This window comes from Mustela nigripes, chromosome 5 (assembly GCF_022355385.1).
Source record: "Mustela nigripes isolate SB6536 chromosome 5, MUSNIG.SB6536, whole genome shotgun sequence".
In the NCBI taxonomy this organism is placed as follows: domain Eukaryota; kingdom Metazoa; phylum Chordata; class Mammalia; order Carnivora; family Mustelidae; genus Mustela; species Mustela nigripes.
This window is the reverse complement of record NC_081561.1, coordinates 28,619,869-28,640,802: the sequence shown is the minus strand read 5'-3', so window position 1 is coordinate 28,640,802 and position 20,934 is coordinate 28,619,869. Positions and strand designations below refer to the sequence as shown.

General features: G+C 46.9%; 2 protein-coding genes across 2 annotated transcripts; both read left to right on the top strand.

The window, feature by feature from the left end:
* The first annotated feature begins 122 nt into the window (after nt 1-122).
* Nucleotides 123-3,755, top strand: PRRT1 (proline rich transmembrane protein 1). Its single transcript, XM_059399934.1, is given in 5 exon segments — nt 123-237; nt 1,132-1,592; nt 1,594-1,671; nt 2,350-2,535; nt 2,677-3,755. Coding segments are annotated over 5 exon segments (921 nt in total). The 5' UTR covers nt 123-218; the 3' UTR covers nt 2,854-3,755.
* A 15,395-nt stretch (nt 3,756-19,150) lies between these two features.
* On the top strand, nt 19,151-20,725 carry FKBPL (FKBP prolyl isomerase like). The gene is made up of 2 exons (XM_059399917.1): nt 19,151-19,324; nt 19,582-20,725. Exon 2 carries the CDS (start codon nt 19,654-19,656, stop codon nt 20,701-20,703), a length of 1,050 nt encoding a protein of 349 aa, XP_059255900.1. The 5' UTR covers nt 19,151-19,324; nt 19,582-19,653; the 3' UTR covers nt 20,704-20,725.
* Nucleotides 20,726-20,934: the final 209 nt, after the last annotated feature.

Sequence of the window (20,934 nt, the reverse complement as noted above, 5' to 3'; positions counted from 1 at the left end):
GAGGAGAGACAGAGTGAGGGTACCTCAGAAACTGTCCCCCTCCCTCTTCTCGGTCCCTTTAAGCCCCCCCCCCCCCGCTCTCCCTCCGCCCCCCGCCGCTGTCTTCATCTCTCCATCTCTGTGCCGCTGCCGGCTGCGCAATCTGCACACCGAGACTCCGACGCCAGCCAGGGACCCCACTCCCGCTACAGGGACCCTGTCCCAGTGAGACCACAGGCATGTCATCGGAAAAGTCAGGTAAAAAACAACAAAACCTGCCCTTTCCACCATCTCCAGACTCTTCCCCCCCACCATCCTTGGCCCCAACCCTCTACCTCCCTTACCCCTGGGGGGGGTATTCTGTTTCATTCCCCTTCTGTCCAGCTCTCAACCACCATCCCCCTTCTCCTTCTATATCCCTCCCTTCTCTTCCTTTCCTCCCTCCAATCTCAGCCTTGTCCCCTTGCCAACATGGAAAGGGGACAGGTTGAAAGGGTGAGGGAAGTAGAAGAGTGGCCTAGCATCAGCGAGGTACTGCAGGGACAGCAGTATTGGGAGTGACAGATGGACAGATGACACTGGCTTGCATGGGGACATGCAGTGGAGATATATAAAGATATGATCAGATAGAGGTTGTTAGGGGAGTAAAACCCAGAAGACCCTTCTTTATCTGCCCTAAAAGAGGTACTGGAATTCCCAGAGGCTAGGCCCCCTTCCCCAGGGCAAGAAGGCAGAGTGGAATATGTCGTCCTCCATGTGTTTATACAACTGTTGAATTAAGCACATGTTAACACTGTGTTGCATGTCTACACATGTGCACACACAGGACTAGCTCAGATGGGCAAGTCGGAGGCAGCCATAGCTTTGCTGGCAAGTGAAAGCTCTGGGCACATTACTGAAGACAGAGAAGAGTGGAGGAGAGTTGCGACCTCAAAATCAGATTGAAAAAAGGAAGGGGGGAGGGTAGATGGCCTAGATCCAATCCCTTTCCTGCCCCAAGACCAAGAGATGCCTTCTCACCCATCTCCTCTGTCTCTCCCATTATCTTTCTCCATCCCTGGCCCTCTGTGTCTCCCCCTTATCCCCTTCCTTATCTCTTCTTTGCCTGTCTTGCCTCTGTCCCATACCCTCTCCTCCGATCACCACCCCCAGGCCTCTCAGACTCAGTCCCTCACACCTCTCCACCACCCTATAATGCCCCCCAGCCCCCAGCCGAACCCCCCGCCCCACCCCCACAGGCAGCCCCCTCCTCTCACCACCACCACCACCACCACTACCACCAGTCCGGGACTGCCACCCTCCCGCGCTTAGGGGCAGGCGGCCTGGCTTCTTCCGCGGCCACTGGTCAGCGCGGTCCCTCATCTTCCGCCACTCTGCCGCGGCCACCACACCACGCCCCGCCCGGCCCGGCCGCTGGGGCGCCCCCACCCGGCTGCGCTACCTTGCCCCGCATGCCACCCGACCCTTACCTGCAGGAGACTCGCTTCGAGGGCCCACTGCCCCCGCCGCCGCCAGCCGCCGCCGCTCCGCCCCCGCCGGCGCCCTCTCATACTGCCCAGGCTCCCGGCTTCGTGGTGCCCACGCACACGGGGGCGGTAGGCACGCTGCCACTGGGGGGGCTACGTAGCCCCTGGCTACCCCTTACAGCTGCAGCCTTGCACTGCCTATGTGCCGGTCTACCCGGTGGGCACGGTGAGTACAGGGTGGACAGGGGCCCGGGAGGAAGGTGTGGGGACACATTGCGGGGGTAGGGGTGGGGGCTGGTGGGATAGAGAAACAGAGCCAGGGGACGGGGCAGGTTCCTAAGACAAGCCCTAGAGAGAGGAAGGACTGAGGAAAGCCTTGGGAATGTGTGTGTGTGGTGTATGTGGGTTGCAGGTGGGGGCGGGGGGTGGGTGTCTGGCAGTCAGTTGGGGTCAGAGATCAGGGTCTGGGAAGGGGAACGGAGCACAGAAGTTCAGAGGAGGTTCGAAAGAGTGAAAGGAGAGGGGGGGAGAAGAAATGGAATCCCAGGACCAAGGAGGAGAAGGGAAAAGAAACCTGGAACTGACTGATTAAGGAAGGCCAGGCAGATATTTGGGGAGAAGAAACAAGGTCTGGAGTGAGCCAAGACAGCACTGGTATGGCCATTCCTTATGGGGAGGGAATGTGGAGACCACTAAGAACATAGGGCAATCACAGCAATGACGAAAAAAGGAGTCTACAAGGAATTTATGGGTGTCATGGAAGGGTAGTGGATGATAAGTTCTTTTGAGAATCAACATCCAAGAATGGTGCTTTAAAAACCACTCTGCCAGACGCAGAATGTTGGTGGGCTGGGAGAGGATGGGAATGACGTCCTGTCCTCTCCCTGCAACCTTCCTTCCACAGCCCTATGCAGGCGGGACCCCGGGGGGAACAGGAGTAACCTCCACGCTCCCCCCGCCGCCCCAGGGCCCAGGGTTGGCCCTGCTGGAGCCGAGGCGCCCGCCGCACGACTACATGCCCATCGCGGTGCTGACCACCATCTGCTGCTTCTGGCCTACGGGCATCATCGCCATCTTCAAGGCAGTGCAGGTGGAAGGGGAGTCGAGGGCGGCATCTGGGAAAGACGGCCTCACTCGGGTTTTCCTATTCTAACGGAGTGCGGGATGTTCAGGGGAGCATCTCAGAAGGAACAGCGGCTCTGATCCTCTTCCTTCCGCCCTTCCCCCGCAGGTACGCACGGCCTTGGCCCGCGGAGACATGGTGTCTGCCGAGATCGCTTCACGCGAGGCCCGGAACTTCTCCTTCATCTCCCTGGCGGTGGGCATTGCAGCCATGGTGCTCTGTACTATCCTCACCGTAGTCATCATCATCGCCGCGCAGCACCACGAGAACTACTGGGATCCGTAAGGGCTCACCCGGCCCGGCCCCACCCCGCGCCCCTCAACTTCCCGAGCGCGTTCTGCAGCCACGCCGCGGATCCAGTGGGTGCCCCGCACACCTGCCTCTGGGGCCACCAAATTTCGATACAACCTAAACTCGGCCTCCACGGAACTTCTCGCCTTGAGGGCACGCTCCGAATCCAGTTCCTCAGGAACCCCGGAAAAAAGCCCACCCCCAGAAATGCCACTTCCCGGGATCCCCGCCAGATGCCCGGCCCTCAGTCACTCCAGTCCCCCGCCTCTAAATGCAGCGCCCCCAGCCGAGCTCCCTCGGTCTCCGCTCCCCAGCCGGAGACAGGTCCCCAAAGCCCCGCCTCCTCTATAGGCTCCGCCCCGGATCTGACAAAATCCCGCCTCCAGGTCGGCAGGCTCCGCCTTCTTTTCCGTCCCCGCGGGGTGATTCAGTCCAGTGATTGGGTTGTGGCGCTAGGTCTCCCCGACAGACTGACAGACTCTTCCCCTTCTCCCCGCGCAGGGGGCCTAGCCCGGGGTAGCCACGCCCTCACGCTCTCTCATCTTTTCGTAGTACAGTTTTGTCTCCTCCACCCCGGTCTCTTGCTATTTTCTTGCTAATCCCAGCACCTCTACTTTTGGTATTTTTGGAATGAGATTTGGGAGGTTCCCAGTTTAGGACCTTTCACCCCGGGAAAGTCCCCGTTCTCTGTAAATATTCCCTTCCACCTATCCCAACCAGTGGGCAGCTGGGCAGAAGGTAACCCAGGGTACGTACTTCGTACTTCCCAACGTCCGGAGGAGCCAGTCTGCTCCCCGCTCCCCTTGGCAGTCCCCACGTTGTTCTGATTTGTGTGTGAGTGTGTGTGTGAATTTCTGAAAGAATATTAAAGAGACTAAGTGGATTTATCACCCACACTTCCGAAGACTGCAGCCTTGCAAAGGCCCTCCTCTTTTGTTTGCCCCTTTTACATCCCCTTAGCTTCCCTTCCAAGGGAAAGAAAGATAAAAGAAAACTGACAGAGACAAAAGTGAACAAATGTTCAGAGTGGACAATGTCCACAAACATTCAGATCAGAGCAGAGCCCCAGAGAGGTCACTAGGCTCTCAAAGACACCAGAAAGGCACAAATGTGGGGGCTGGGGGCAGGGGGACATCTCCTTAGGAATCCCACCAGGGTGATCTGGTATGAGGTCCATTCTTGGTGGGGATTTCTTTCCCTAGCATATATTTTCCACTTCCTACTAGACTGGGCTTAGGGCTTTGAAGAGAGAGGATTTACAAGTAGACCCAACTATCTATCCCCACAACTCCAGGAAATCAGGAGAACAGGACAGACTATTCTGAAGAAGTTGGTCAGGGATTGGTTGACGGGGAAAACATGCCAAATGCCTACAGCTGTTCCTGCCTTCAGGCCAGAGGGTGGCAAACAGCCTGGATTGGAGCCCTGCATGGTTTGTTTTACCTGTATAGGTGAAGGGAGCAGAGTGCTATGGGAGGAGGTTATCCAATATTACTGACTGTGTGACTTAAAAGCAACAGAAATTTATTTCTCACAGTTCTGGAGGCTGCAAGTCTGAGCATAGCATAGTTGGGTGAGGGCCCTCTTCTGAGTTACAGACTTGTCATTGTATCCTTACTTGTTGGAAGGGGCAAGAGAGCGCTATAGGGTTTCTTTTATAAGAACACTAATCCTGTTCATGAAAGCGCCACCCTCTTGATCCAAGCACCTCCCAAAGACCCCACCTCCTAATACCATCAACTTGTGCAGTATGATTTCAACATGCAAGTTTTGGAGGGACCACAAACATTCAGATCAGAGCAGAGCCCCAGGGAGGAGGTCACTAGGCTCTCAAAGTCCAGCTGGACCTAGTTGCCCTCTCCCACCCTGAGGTCAACCAGGAGGCCTCTGGTGGGGGTGGGGCAGTGCATAAACAGTGGACTTGATATCTTCAGCTGTACACCTGCGGCCCAGAGTTCTATGCTGAATTCATGCATTCATACAACGTGCATCTGCAGGATGCCACAAGATATCTGCTAAAACAACGGATGTGAACACTGACCTCACGGGGTTTATGATCTAGAAGGAAAGCCATGTGTTGAGACAGGAGACACGGAGGAGGATGGGATGGAGTATGGAAGTCATGGGCTCTCCTTTGGACTTTTCAGATTTTATGTTTTGCTCACCAAACAGCTTGAAAAAAGAATTCTTTGCACATTGTTTCCACTTCCTCACCACCTACTCACTACCCCCCTTAAATAAGTATTGTCAGGGATGTGTCTCTGTCTCTCATACCCACTATTTCTTCACCCTTTTTAAAAAAATTTTAAAGCTTTAAAATGTGCTCTCATTCCCTACTCTACTCAAACCGCTCTCTCATATGTACCCAATGACCAGAAGTTATCAGGAACCCAAATCAGCAGTATTTGCCTAGTATATGCACACTGCCTCTCTGAACTCTCCTATGTCTGTCCCTTGACCCTAGATTCTCCACTCCCCTGATTTAGGGACCTGTAATCCTCCCACCAACTTCCACATATATTTCTAATCATCCCTTCACCTCTCCTTTTTTTCTCCTCCCTTCCCCTAAATGTCCATCTCCAGATTTTTTCTTTTTCTGAAATCTTCCCCTGAAAATCCCATCTGCTCCAAATTCAGATATCATTTCTAACTAAATGTTTCTCTGCTATAGACAGAACAATTGTATTCTCCCCCCAAATTCATATGTTGAAATCTAATCCTTATATGATGGTGGGGACTTTGAGAGGTGATTAGGTCATGAGGACAGACCCTCACAAATGGGATTAGTGTCCTTATAAAAGAGACCCCGGAGAGTTCTCTTCCCCCTTCTACCACATAGGGACACAGTGAGAAGACAACCTTAATTGTACCAGAGGGGGCTCTCATCTTTTTCTTTTTCTTTTTTTTTTTTTTAATTTATTTGACAGAGATCACAAGTAGGCAGAGAGGCAGGCAGAGGGAGGGGAAGGAAAGTAGGCTCCCTGCTGAGCAGAGAGCCCGGTGGGTGCGGGGCTCCATTCCAGGACCCTGGGATCATGACCTGAGCCGAAAGCAGAGGCTTTAACCCACTGAGCCACCCAGGTGCCCGAGGGGGCTCTCATCTTATACCAAATCTGCCAGCACCTGGATCTTGGACTTCCCATTCTCCAGAACTGTGAGAAATTTCTATTTATAAGTCACGCAGTTTATGGTATTTTGTTACAGTCGTCTGTGTTGACTGAGACATTCTCCAACCTATATTCATGCAGGCACTCTTTCAGTGCCAGGGCAATACGGCCACAGGGACCATGCTGCTTGCTGATCCTCTAAATTCAAATTGTTTCAAACAAAATGATGAAACGCCACGGAAAACCTGTTTTCCTGTTTCCTGTTAACGGCACCATTTCCCTATCCCCTTATCTGAAAACTTGATGCTTCCTCCGTCTCCCTCCCGCCTTTACTTTCGGTGGGCTGTGAACCCAAATCAATTCCATCATCGTAATATCTTTTGAATCTGTAACTTTTCCTCAGCCCTTGTTGGAAAAAATGACCTCATCTAGGATTGCTGCAACAGCGCCTCTAAAAAAATCTCCCTATTTCTTACCTCTCGCAGCTCCCAGTCTCCTTCAACAGTGCTATCCCTAAACACATTTCTTTTATAATTCCGCTGCTCAAAAGCCCTTCAAGATTCCCTATTGCTTACTCAATTATTTATAAAACTGTAATCTGGCCTTCAACCACTTCCATAATTTAAAAACATCCAGCCTTCTCCCTTCAACCTAATCTCTAACCAAACTGAATTACTCATCATTCCCACCCCCAGGTCCTTGCCCAGCTGTTCTCAAATCTTAGACCTCTTTCTCTAAACTCTGTCTCTTACAAACCAAACTGTTGGCTGCTTGTCATGTGTTTCAGACCATATCTGAGCTGGTGCTCATGATGTTCTCCTCCTTCACGTCTGCATCTCCATTTGGCCAAATTTTACCTATCTTTCAGGGCTCAGATCAATTCACCCCCTGACTCAAGCCAGAAGGGATTTCTCTCCTATGGGTTGGACTGAAGCAGGGGTTTCTAAACAGAGCTCCAGACATTCCCTGGAGCACTGATTCTTACCCCCGGCTCTACATTAGAGTCATCTGGGAGCATTTAAAAATCCCAAAGCCCAGGACACATCCCGAACCAATTAAATCACAGTCTCTCAGGCATTAGTATTTTTTTAGCCATCCCCAGGTAATTCCAAAAGACAGTTAAGGTTGGGAATTACAGGCTTAGAGGCAGTTGAGGGACCACAAAGGGAGAAGGGGGAAGCCCAAAAGGTATGGCTTCAACTAGAGCAACTTTCTTTAATAGAAAGGTATGCAGGTCTAACACCCATACATTGTTTACTTTATCTGCATTTTCCCATCTCTTCCCACCTGAGATCTTGATGTACATGTTTTACTTTGAGAGCTGCTTGAAGGCAGGAGCCAAATTTGGCTTATCTCTGGTTTTTAGTTCCTCCTCAGGTAAAACATCTTGTACCCATCTTTGAACTCAATTGAATGGAAAAGAATTAGGCAGAGGAAGAAATGAATCACAATGGCTTCTTCCAAATCATTTCCCCCAGCCTCCTGGAGTGAAGTGAAGGTATATTCCTTTGATTGTGGAGTGAAGTGAAGGCATATTCCTTTTTTTTTTTTTTTTTTAAGTTTTTTTTTTTTTTTTAAGATTTTATTTATTTATTTGACAGACAGATCACACGTAGGCAGAGAGGCAGGCAGAGAGAAAGGAAGGGAAGCAGGCTCCCCGCTGAGCAGAGAGCCCGATGTGGGGCTCGATCCCAGGACCCTGAGATCATGACCTGAGCCGAAAGCAGAGGCTTTAACCCACTGAGCCACCCAGGCGCATATTCCAATTTGATTCTCCACCCACTTTACCTCAATTCCCTCCCTGCATGGTGCCCTTGGCTCTTGCACCACGATGGACAGAGATTCCATCCTCTGGGAGAGGCTCTGGCCCCTTCTAACATCTACTTGGGAGATTTAATTCCCCCATGATTTGATTCTGGGTCATCATTCCCCCTCATTCATTGAAAATTTAGTGCCTAGGTTATTGCCTTCCTCTCTATTCATTATTTTTGGTGGCTTTGATATCCCTGTAGATCACCAACTAGCATACTGGTCAGTTCCTGGCCTTCCTCACTTCCACTGAGGTTTTCCCCCACTCTCCACTGTCATACCTTCAACTTGGTTACCATCAATAACTGCCACCTCTCCCAAATCTGTTCAGTCTTTGCATGTTACCTTTCCGGGCTAGATCCTCCGCAGCTCCTCCATTCAACACCCTATTCCAAAAATTCCTCAATCCCACCCAGATCTTCCATCCATCAACTCTCTCACTCCTCACTGATATTTGATCCCCTCAATTCTTCATTCCCCTCAGTACACAGTGTAGATCCCAAGGTTCAAAACTATCATTACGTCTCAGCCCCTGTCCTTATATTCTTGGCCAGTCTCCTTCAGACACATTTGAGTCCCGTTTCAATCCAACTCTGTCTGTTCCACACCTGCACCCAACAGCTAAATATGTCTGAGGCAAAACACACAGTCATATTGTCTGGTCTCACTTCCTTTCAGCCCTCAGTATGGCCTGCTCACGTTATCCCAGGCAGTTCACATTCCCCGAATCTGAGACCACAGTTTCACAAAATGATGACCTTTCTTCCTATTCAGTGACAAAATAGAAATTTTCAGGAGAGCTTCCTCCTGGTTTCACTCCCAAATCTACTAGGCCACCTGCGTCTCAGCTGTATTTATTGTCTTCTCCTTGTTACTGCAAGAGAAGCTGACCTGCCCCCAGACTCCATCTCATCTGTGTAATGGGATCCTGTCCCTTCTTACCTCTCAGAAACAGAACTTTTGAAATTAACTCCTCTCTCTCCTGCACAGTTTTCCCCCTTTAATGAGACATCCCCACCATTATACAAAGATTTATGAAAATATAGTTCCTCTTTGAGAAGAGAAAAAAAAAAAAAAACCCTTATTTTCTATTCACCTGTGCAGTGAAAGCACAACATTCAGAAGAGTGGATACTGGGGCCCCTGGGTGGCTCAGTTGTTAAGCGTCTGCCTTCAGCTCAGGTCATGGTCCCAGGGAGCTGAGGTCCAGCCCCACTTTGGGCTCCCCGCTCGGCAGGAGGCCTGCTTCTCCCTCTCCCTCTGCTGTTTCCCTGCTTGTGTTCCCTCTCTCAATGTGTCTCTCTCTGTCAAATAAATAAATAAAATCTTTAAAAAAAAAAAAAAAAAAGAATGGATACCCCTTGGCAGGAAAGGAATTCCAATCCGAGGGGAATATACACAGGAAACTTTAACAATAACAGGAAATTTTTTTTCTTTTCTTTTAAGATTTTATTTATTTATTTGACAGGCAGAGAACACAAGTAGGCAGAGAAGTAGGCAGGGTAGGGGGCGGGGAGGGCTGCTGAGCAGAGAGCCCGATGTGGGGCTTGATCCCAGGACCCTGGGATCATGACCCAAGCTGAAGGCAGAGGCTTTAACCCACTGAGCCACCCAGGCACCCCTCTTTTCTTTTCTTTCTTTTTTTTTTTTAGATTTATTTATTTATTTTAGACAGAGAATCTCCAGCAGACTTCTGCTGAGCAAAAAGCATGACACACGGCTTGCTCCTAGGACCCTGAAATCATGACCTGAGCAGAAATCAAGAGTCACATGCTTAACTGAGTCAGCCACTCAGGCACCCCAGGATGACTTTATTTCTTAAGCTGCATGATGTTCCTTAAATTACTTTGTAATATATATGCACCAAGATTGAGAAACTTGAGCTAGACCATCTACAACTTTTGACACAGTTGAATGCTCCTTCCTCCTTGAAATGCTTTCTTCACTTAAATACTCTTTCTGGATCCAACTAAAGAAAGTATTATATTCCCTAGTTCCTTATTTGCTGCTCCTTCTGTCTTCTTTGACAGCTCCTACTTCTCTTCCAGACTCCCACATATTAGATGGCCTACGGACTCTTCCCTTGATCCTCTCCCTAACCCAAGCTCCTATGCTACCATTGTCCCCTGACTAGCCCCTTAAATGGATTTTCTCCTTCCATTTGTGACTGATACAGTCCTTCCTCCATGCAGAAATCAGAATGATCTTTTAAATTACCAGATGATATCGCTCATCTTGCTCAAACTTTCTGATGGCTACCATGTATACACTTAGAACAAAATCTAAAATACTTACATTGACCTATGAAGCCTACCTGACCATGTTCTTCCCTACCTCTTTGACTTCATCTCCTCCCACCTTTTCCCTTGCTCCACCCACTCTGGCCTCCTTGCTGTTTTCTTAGATGCTATAAATTTAACATAAAAGTCCTATTCCCTCCTACCTCAGGGCCTTTGCACTCCTGTTTTTCTCTTCCTGGACACTCTTCCTCCAATTGTCTGCACGCCTGTTCCTTTACATCATTTGTGTCTTTGCACAAATATCACCACCACAAGGAGGCTTTCCCCTCATCACTTGATTAAAAACAGCACGGTGCCCGATATTGTGGTCATAATGTATGGTCATGACTCAGTAAAGAGCAGCTCTCATCATTAAATGTTTCACTGTGGAAAAGCCTGCCTTTCACAGCTTCATCCTGCCTCAAAACACTGCTCATAAAGGATATGCAAGCAAAATGCTTTGGGAGCAAAGAGGAGGGAGGAACAATTTTGATATAAATCCCAGAACAACTAAAACCACAGAAACCACCAAAGCTATACAGAAGGGGAAATTTATTTAGCCTTTGGAAAGCTAGAGTTTTTGTCTCTCATGCTGATGATAAATGGCAGAGAGTAAGTGCAGCATATGGTTCCATGTGGTGAGTATGGAATGCAGGGGAATGTGCGGGTATAAAAAATTCCAACCAGCTTGATGCCTGGTGACAGGACAGCCTGCATGGAGTATTGAAATAGTCTGGGAAAGCTGAGATTGACAACCCAGAGATGAATATTACTGAATGCAAAGTGGCTTTCACTTCCGTATCCCTCCTGCATTGTATTGCTTCCCTCACCTGCAATAAATCCTTTCAATCTTTGCAGATCAAAACTATGGCCATCCTCCAAAGCTCAAACCTCTGGACTCCTTTTCAGATCACACCCCAGTTGGGAATAACTTCCCCAACACTTATCACTTTCACCTTTGCATCTGGAGCTTTTGTTAACTATGACACCTTACTCTTTATTAGACTGCTGGTGGGGATCTCTGTATATATCTCCATTTTTCTTATTTATTTATTATTATTTTAATTAACATATAATGTATTATTGGTTTCAAAGGTACAGGTCTGTGATTCATCAGCCTTATATAATACCAAGTGGTCATTACAGCACATGCCCTCCTTAACTTCCATCACCCTGTTACCCCCTCCTTCCACCCCCTCCCCTTCAGCAACCCTCAGTTGGTTTCCCATGATTAAGAGTCTTTTATGGTTTATTTCCCTCTCTGGATTCATCTTGTTTTATTTTTTTCCTCTCTCTCCGGATGATCCTCTATTTTCTTTCTTAAATTCCACATATCAGTGAGATCATATAATTGTCTCTCTCTGATTGACTTATTTTGCTTAACATAATACCCTCTAGTTCCATCCACATCATTGCAAATGGCAAGATTTCAATTTTTGATGGCTGCATAATATTCCTGTGTGTGTGTGTGTGTGTGTGTGTGTGTACGACATCGTCCTTATCCATTCATCTGTTGATGGACTTCTGAGCTCTTTCTATAGTTTGGCTATTGTGGGCATTGCTGCTATGAACACTGGGGTGCAGGTGCCCCTTCGGATCATTACATTTGTGTGTTTTTTAAAAAATTTTTTGAAAGATTTTATTTGAGAGAAAGAGGCAGGGATACTGACAGAGCATGAGCAGGGAGAAGAGGGAGATGGAAACTCCCCGCTGAATGGGGAGCCAGATATGGGGCTCAATCCCAGAACCCCAGGACCATGACCTGAACTGAAGGCACTCACTTAATTGACTGAGCCAGCCAGGCACCTCTTCATTTGTGTCTTGTAAATATCCAGTAGTGCAATTGCTGGGTCATAGGGTAGCTCTGTTTTCAACTTTTTGTATCTCCATGTTTCACTGATAAATTCTGAGTACTCAATAAAGATTAGTGAATGAATAAGAATCTTACTTTACCCATTTAAAGGACAGGTGTCACATGCTTTGTGTGTGTAGAGACAAGAAGTAACAACCACCAGCTCACAAATTATCTTGCACCAGGTCCTAAACCTCTTCTCAATTTGTGCCATCAGGTTAGATCTTTGATAAAGGCAAAACAATGCCCCCATAGAGCAGACACAGACCCATAACAAACTGATGGTTGCCAGAGGGGAGGGGGCCAGGAGATGGGCAAAGCTTATGAAGGACAGCAGGGCATACAAGCATCCGGTTATGGAATGAATAAGTCACAGGGATAAAAGGTACACTGTAGGAGATATGGTCAGTCTTATTTTAATAGTTGTATGAGAGACAGATGGTCTCTACACTTGTGGTGAGCATGGCATAGCATTTAGACCTGTCCAACCATTACATCATATGCCTGAAACTAATGTAACATTGTGTGTCAACTATACTTCAATTAAAAAACCCACACACAAAATGCCCTTTTAGGATAGGGCAAGGAGAGTAGCAGAATATGGCCAGATCCTCTGAGCCATCTTGGAAGGAGGTGACTCAGAAAGAAGGACGGATGGATGGAAATGACTCCAGGTGAGATTTTAAAACATTTATAGGCAAATCCTTAGAAACTTGTCAAATATGGGGATTTGCCTCAGAATGATCAACAGCATTAAATGCCTCCTACAATGACTTGGATGAAGGGAGAATTGTTCCTGCATAGGGTTTATTGTCCATTTTCACATAGGGTTTATTGTCCATAATCACATAGCAGAGGCAGTGACACCCACCCCCAAGTCCTTCCATTATCCCAGATGTCTCTTTGACTTTGACTTTCTTAACACAGAGTCTTCCTTAATCACATTCCCTTTCCAGAGGTTCCTGTGTGTTGCTCCCCACCCCTCATCCCTCTCACCTGAGGCAGGGGAAATGTCTTAAACAGGCACAGGGTTAAGTCCTGTCCCAAAGCATCCATAGAATTAGGTGTTGGAGAGGCTTTGTCCTTGCAACACCAAAGAAGAGAGAGAACAGAGGTCACTAGTATTAGGAGGTTGGGATTGAATCTAGTCACTTGGATAAGAAGGTTCCCTAACTCTAACCCTAACCCTAATCTCCTTCCCTCAAGGCTGCTCTTCTTCCACTTCATTCTCAAATCTTTAGGGGAAAGAGAAAGGAAACATTGCTCCTTCCTCACTCCCCCATCCAAGGTTCTACCCTAACAGGTAAGCAAATTTTCACTTGTCATCCTCTTTTTATGTCCTCCTCAGATCCCATGTTCTCTACTCAGGCCTGGGAATATAATCCTCCTAGTTTGCTTCCCTGCTTCTTCCTGATTCCTCGGTGACTATCCCTAAAGAGCTGAGCCCCAGCAGAATGAGGCTCAAGGGGCAGGGAACCAGAAGAGAGCAGGCAGTGAGTCAGTTAATATTTATGCAGCAACACTTTTGTTTTGCTTTGTTTGTTTTGTTTTTTAATTTTTAAATAAACATATAATGTATTATTAGCCCCAGGGGTACAGGTCTGTGAATCACCAGGTTTACACACTTCACAGCACTGATCATAGCACATACCCTCCCCAATGTCCATAACCCCAACCCCCCCTCTCCCCTCCTCCCAGCAATCCTCAGTTTGTTTTGTGAGATTAAGAGTCTCTTATGGTTTGTCTCCCTCCCGATCCCATCTTGTTTCATTTATTCTTTTCCTAACCCCCAATCTCCCCACGTTGCATCTCCACTTCCTCATAGCAGGGAGATCATACAATAGTTGTCTTTCACCGATTATTTCACTAAGCACAATACCCTCTAGTTCCATCCACATCGTCGCAAATGGCAGGATTCCATTTCTTTTGATGGCTGCATAGTATTCCATTGTATATATATATATACCACATCTTCTTTATCCATTCATCTGTTTATGGACATCTAGGTTCTTTCCATAGTTTGGCTATTGTGAACATTGTATGCAGCAACACTTTGTGGAAGAACCAATTCCCTGCCCTATTTCTGAGTCTCCATATCTTGGTCCCTTCCTGTTTCTCAATTTGAAACCTGGGGTAATCTAAAAATCTATGGATTTCTCCTCTGATGAGTCTGAGTCCTCTTTCACAAAACCTAAAACCTAAACTCTGTGTTTTCATTGTGATGAAATTCAAATTTTATTTATTTAAAAAATAAAAACATTTTCATTTTGGGTGGTTTGGATTACTTTTTTTAGGAGTTTATGTGCTTATGTTTGTATGTGTTTTTATAGTCAGGTGACAAGTGATCACCTGAAGAGACACAGTCAACCACTTAATTCAGTGGTTTTCAGTACGGGGTCTATATAGAACTGAGATTCAATTCTAACTCATTCTTTGAATAGTAGCAAAAATGTCTCACCCCCAAGGAATATCCCTTAATCCTTCATCCACTCTCATAGCATCTCAGGCTTCTTCATGCCACCGTAATTAGTATTTCCTTGACCAGACTCGAAGTTTCCTGAGAGCAGGGACTGTGTCAGTCTCATTCCTCTATGTATTCCCACTTCCTAGCATGCTGCCTGGAACAGAGCAGGTCCTCAATAAGTATTTGTTGAATGAATGAATGAGATGACACAAACGAAACTGAGAAAAGGCCTCTGCCCTGCAGAGTCTTTTGGAACTGAAGCATACACACAAAAAATAAGAGAACATTACAAAGCACAGAGTATAGTAACAGAGTTAACAGAGTACAGATTCTTCTCATTGAGAGAAGCTGAACTTTGAAGGGTCATCAGAGTGGTCCTCTCAGTTAAGGCACACCATACAAATTAGCAAACTTTGTCCAGGGATTAGGGTCCAATCAAAGATTTTGTGACTCATTCTAGATGTCCTGCCTTTTCAAAAAATCCTTGAAATGGAAAGGGGAAAGGGGAGGGAAAAAAGGTAGATTAATTTTCCGTAGGAGATCAGGGATTATAAGAATCACAGTATTTAGCCATAAGGGAAGAGATAGTAGTGTGGACTAAGGTTATTCTGACACAGAAACTAAAAATAAAACTTGAGGAAAAGTCTAGGTTAGTGACTTGAGTCTCAGTACAAAACAGGAAGAGGGCTATTTTGACATAATTCTGTTTGTACTGATGAAACCTCCTCCCCTTCCAGCTGTCCTGACATGGTCCTTGTAGTCTGGGGCACAATGGCAGGTAATTAGAGAGCCAACTGAAGAAGGAGCCAAAGTGATATACTAAGAACATTATTCTCATTTCCTGAAGAGCTCAGCCTGTGCTGGGAGCTAGTCAAGCAAGGCTGAATCACAAAAGGGACCTACATCTTTTAGAGGAGTAGAAGGACCAGTTTTCCACTGACACACCTAGTGGGGCAGGTTTTACCAGTTATATATGTAAAATATAGTACAAACTGAAGGGGCACAGAGCAAAGGTGACAAGAATGGGATGAGTTTATTCTAGAATCATACTATTCAAAGTGTCGTCCGTGGATCAGCAGCACCACCATCCAAGAGCTTGTTAGAAATGCAGAATCAGCACAAATGAACTATTGGGACTTCATCAAGGTAAAAAGGTTGTGCACAGCAAAGGAAACTGTCAACAAAACTAAGAGGCAACCTACAGAATGGGAAAAGATATTTGCAAATGTCCTATCGGATAAAGGGCTAGTATCCAAAATCCATAAAGAACTTACCAAACTCTACAACCAGAAAACAATCAGTCAAGAAATGGGCAGAGGACATGACCAGACATTTCTCTAAAAGAGACAAACAAATGGCCCACAGACACATGAAAAAAATCCTCAACATCTCTTGGCATCAGGGAAGTACAAATCAAATGAGATGCCATATCACACCAGTCAGAATGGCTGAAGTTAATAACTCAGGTTAGCAAGCTTGTGGAGAAAGGGAAACCCTCTTACACTGTTGGTAGGAATGCAAACTAGTGCACTCACTCTGGAAAACAGTATGGAGATTCCTTAAAAAGTTGAAAACAGATCTACCCTAGAACCAGCAATTGCACTACTAAGTATTTATCTAAAGGACACAAACATAGTGATTCAAAGGGGCACTCGCACCCCAATGTTTATAGCAGCAATGTCCACAATAGCCAAACTATGGAAAGATCCCAGATGTGTACTGACAAATGAATGTATAAAGAAATTACACACACACACACACACACACACAATGGAATACTACTCAGACATCAAAAGGAACAAAATCTTGTCATTTGCAACAACGTGGATGAAACTAGAGGGTATTGTGTTAAGCCAAATAAGTCAGTCAGAAAAAGACAATTATCATATGAATTCACTCATGTGGAATTTAAAAAAAACAGAACAGACTAATATAGGGAAAGGGAAGGAAAACTAAAATAAGATGAAAACAGAGAGGGAGGCCATCATGAAAGACTCTTAACTGTAGGAAACAAACTGAGGAGGAGAGCTGGAGAGGGAGTGGGAGGAGGGGGTAATTGGGTGATGGGCATTAAGGAGGGCAAGTGATGTAATGAGCACTGGGTATTATATGCAACTGATGGATCACTAAATTCTACCCTTGAAACTGGTAATACAGTAAATGTTGGCTAACTTGAACTTAAATAAAGAATTTTAAAAAGATTTTGAGTAAAAGAGCATCTCTTGAGAAGTACAAAAGTTTGGAAAAATAGGGCAGACAAAACTCAAAGTCAAGAAGAGCTAAGGAAACATGATTAAATGGCATGTGGTATCCTGGGTGGGATCCTGGGACATAAAAAGGTCATTGGACAGAAAGTAAGAAATCTGAATAAAGTAGACTTTAGAGAAGGGAGGGAGGGAGGAAGGAAGGGAAGGAGGGAGGGAGGCAGGGAGGGAGGGAATGCAAAATTATAGACCCCACTCCAGACTTCCTAAATCAGAACCTGAGATTTAAATTTCCCCAGGTGATATGAATGCACATAAAAGTTTGAAAAGCACTAAGACTTCCTGAGGAAAAAGACTTGAGAGCCAGTGATGAATATGAGGGAACAGGTAAGGAGAAGCTTCAGGGATCCCAGGAGCAGAGGCAGCTGGGGAGAAAGAGGCTTGAGGGTTTCTCTTGCAGCACCCGGGACTGAACCAGCGAAAGAGCAGGCTGGATGGCTCTGGCAGGGAGCCTGGAACACAGGGATAAGGAGTAGCACAGGTGGGCCTGTGGGTCTTCAGAAATAAAGACTGCTACCGCCTCTTTGTTTTCTTGACTGTTTCCTTTGCTCTGCAGAAGGTTTTGATTTTGATGAAGTCCCAAAAGTTCATTTTCGCTTTTGTTTCCTTTGCCTTTGGAGACATATCTTGAAAGAAGTTGCTGTGGCTGATATCGAAGAGATTACTGCCTATGTTCTCCTCTAGGATTCTGATGGATTCCTGTCTCACGTTGAGGTCCTTTATCCATTTTGAGTTTATCTTTGTGTACGGTGTAAGAGAATGGTAGAGTTTCATTCTTCAACATATAGCTGTCCAGTTTTCCCAGCACCATTTATTGAAGAGACTGTCTTTTTTCCACTGTATATTTTTTTCCCGTTTTGTCGAAGATTATTTGACCATAGAGTTGAGGGTCCATATCTGGGCTCTCTACTCCATTCCACTGGTCTATGTATCTGTTTTTATGCCAGTACCATGCTGTCTTGGTGATCACAGCTTTGTAGTAAAGCTTGAAATCAGGTAACATGATGCCCCCCCATTTTATTTTTGTTTTTCAACATTTCCTTAGTGATTCGGGGTCTCTTCTGATTCCATACAAATTTTTGGATTATTTGCTCCAGCTCTTTGAAGAATACCGGTGGAATTTTGATCGGAATAGCATTAAAAGTATAGATTGCTCTAGGCAGTATAGACATTTTAACAATGTTTATTCTTCCGATCCAAGAGCATGGAATGGTCTTCCATCTTTTTGTGTCTTCTTCAATTTCTTTCATGAAATGGGAGAAGATATTTGCAAATGACAGTACAGACAAAAGGTTGATATCCAGGATCTATAAAGAACTTCTCAAACTCAACACACACAAAACAGACAATCATATCAAAAAATGGGCAGAATATATGGACAGACACTTCTCCAGTGAAGACATACAAATGGCTATCAGACACATGAAAAAATGTTCATCATCACTAGCCATCAGGGAGATTCAAATTAAAACCACATTGAGATATCACCTTACACCAGTTAGAATGGCCAAAATTAGCAAGACACGAAACAACCTGTGTTGGAGGGGATGTGGAGAAAGGGGAACCCTCTTCCACTGTTGGTGGGAATGCAAGTTGGTGCATCCTCTTTGGAGAACAGTGTGGAGATTCCTCGAGAAATTAAAAATAGAACTTCCCTATGACCCTGCCATTGTACTACTGGGTATTTACCCCAAAGATACAGATGTCCTGAAAAGAAGGGCCATCTGTACCCCAATGTTTATAGCAGCAATGGCCATGGTCGCCAAACTGTGGAAAGAACCAAGATGCCCTTCAACGGACGAATGGATAAGGAAGATGTGGTCCATATACACTATGGAGTATTATGCCTCCATCAGAAAGATGAATACCCAACTTTTGTAGCAACATGGACGGGACTGGAAGAGATTATGCTGAGTGAAATAAGTCAAACAGAGAGTCAATTATCATATGGTTTCACTTATTTGTGGAGCATAACAAATAGCATGGAGGACATGGGGAGATAGAGAGGAGAAGGGAGTTGGGGGAAGTTGGAAGGGGAGGTGAACCACGAGACACTATGGACTCTGAAAAACAATCTGAGGGTTTTGAAGGGGCGGGGCGGGGGGGGCGGGTGGTCGGGGTACCAGGTGGTGGGTATTATAGAGGGCACGGATTGCATGGAGCACTGGGTGTGGTACAAAAACAATGAATACTGTTATGCTGAAAATAAATTAAAAAAAAAAAGACTGCTACCGCTGTCATTCGCCACCAGCTCCGCCATCCGCTCACTCGCCCTCATGAACCCCAATCCCATTCATTCCAGGACTTCTCCAGACTTTTAGTCTCAATAACCTGGCCGGTCGGACCCCGCCTAGCTCGGTTTGATTCGGCCAGGATCGGTTACTAAGGCCTAGAGCTTCCCGGTTGCGGGGAGGAGGGGTGGCGACGCGGGGGAGGGGGGAGTGATGTCAAGTCCAGAAGGCGGGCCAACCAGCCCTCTCCATCCTCCGGATTGGCTGACAGGAATTTGATTAGATTCGCAGCCTGGCGGGCTACTGCGTTAGCTGTCATTGTCCCCAGATGCCCCTCGGCCGTCCTCTCTGCCTGGGGCAAGACTCTGAGGACTGTACTTAGGAAGCACTTAGCTTCGGAAGGAGAGGTGATTCGAATGGTCCATCTATTGCCACCAGGCTAGGAGTTTTGACTGCCCAGGTATTTTTTGACTCGATCCGGTTCCCGTAGTTGGGGCGGCTACCCGAGCCGCAGGGATTTGTGGAATTTATAGTTCTGGATTAGGTCTGGATTAGTTCGTGGGTGGGCGGAGAAGGCTCGAGCCCGACAGAGATTTTTGGAGGAAAAAAAAAAAAAGACTGAGGACTGGGGACCTGGGTCCCAGAAGGACGGGAGAGGAAGAAGAGGGAATCTAAATAAGAATACGGCTATTAGCATTGTTTTGGTTTTCTTTTCAGGTGATGATCTGAAACTGATCTTCCCTTTCGGCCAAACCTGTTCACCCCGGGTGGAAAGGACCAGGCAGCCAAATGGAGACGCCACCAGTCAATCCAATGGGAGAGAAGGACACCTCGCGACCCCAACAACAATGGGAAAAGAAACCCCAGGAAAACCTTGATTCAACTACTCAGATTAGCCAGCAGCCCCAAGACCCTCCTACTGAAATCCTTGAGCTGAGAGTGAGCCAAAATCCAGCCAGCCAAATTCTAAAGAAACCTCAAGGGACTGAAAAACTGGCAGCTGGACTTCAAGGAGACTCTGCTAAATCTTATGGATCAACCAGTGAGATACCAGAGCCCCTTCAAGCTTCCGATCTCTGGTACTGCCCCGATGGGAGTTTTGTTAAGAAGATCTTAATCCGTGGCCATGGCTTGGACAAACCCAAGCTAGGCTCCTGCTGCCGGGTACTGGCTTTTGGGTTTCCTTTTGGGTCAGGCCTGCCAGAGGGCTGGACAGAAATAACTGTGGGATTGGGCCCGTGGAGGGAGGGGACTTGGGGGGAACTCATAGAGAAATGCTTGGAGTCCATGTGTCAAGGTGAGGAGGCAGAGCTTCAGCTCTCTGAGCACTCTGAATCTCCTTTCAGGCTCACACTGGCCTCCTTCACTCAGGGCAGGGACTCCTGGGAGCTGGATGCCAGTGAGAAGGAAGCCCTGGCCAGGGAAGAACGTGCAAGGGGCACAGAATTATTTCGAGCTGGGAACCCTGAAGGGGCTGCCAGATGCTATGGACGGGCTCTTCGGCTGCTGCTGACTTTACCTCCACCTGGCCCTCCAGAACGAACTGTTCTTCATGCCAACCTGGCCGCCTGTCAGTTGTTGCTAGGGCAGCCCCAGCTGGCAGCCCAGAGCTGTGACCGAGCACTGGAGCGGGAGCCTTACCATTTAAAGGCCTTGTACCGAAGAGGGGTTGCCCAGGCTGCCCTTGGGAACCTTGAAAAAGCAACTGCTGACCTCAGGAAGGTGCTGGAGGTAGACCCAAAAAACCGGGCAGCCCAGGAAGAGCTGGGAAAGGTGATCATTCAGGGGAAAAAACAAGATGCAGGTCTGGCTCAGGGTCTGCGCAAGATGTTTGGCTGATTAAAAGTTAAATTTTAAAAGAGACAGGAACCTGTGAATTGTGGTTTATGCTGTGAGATTTTGAGGAGACCCAGATGGAGGGTTTCAGCCCATGTCCCATTCCCAGCTCTTGCCTTCCTAGGGAGGTAGCAGTGGTTTCAGTGCACCTCTTTCACTTCTTCACCAATAAAAAAAAAACCATATGATCACGTGTGCTACTTTGGGGCGGGGGAGGGCGCTTATCCATATCCG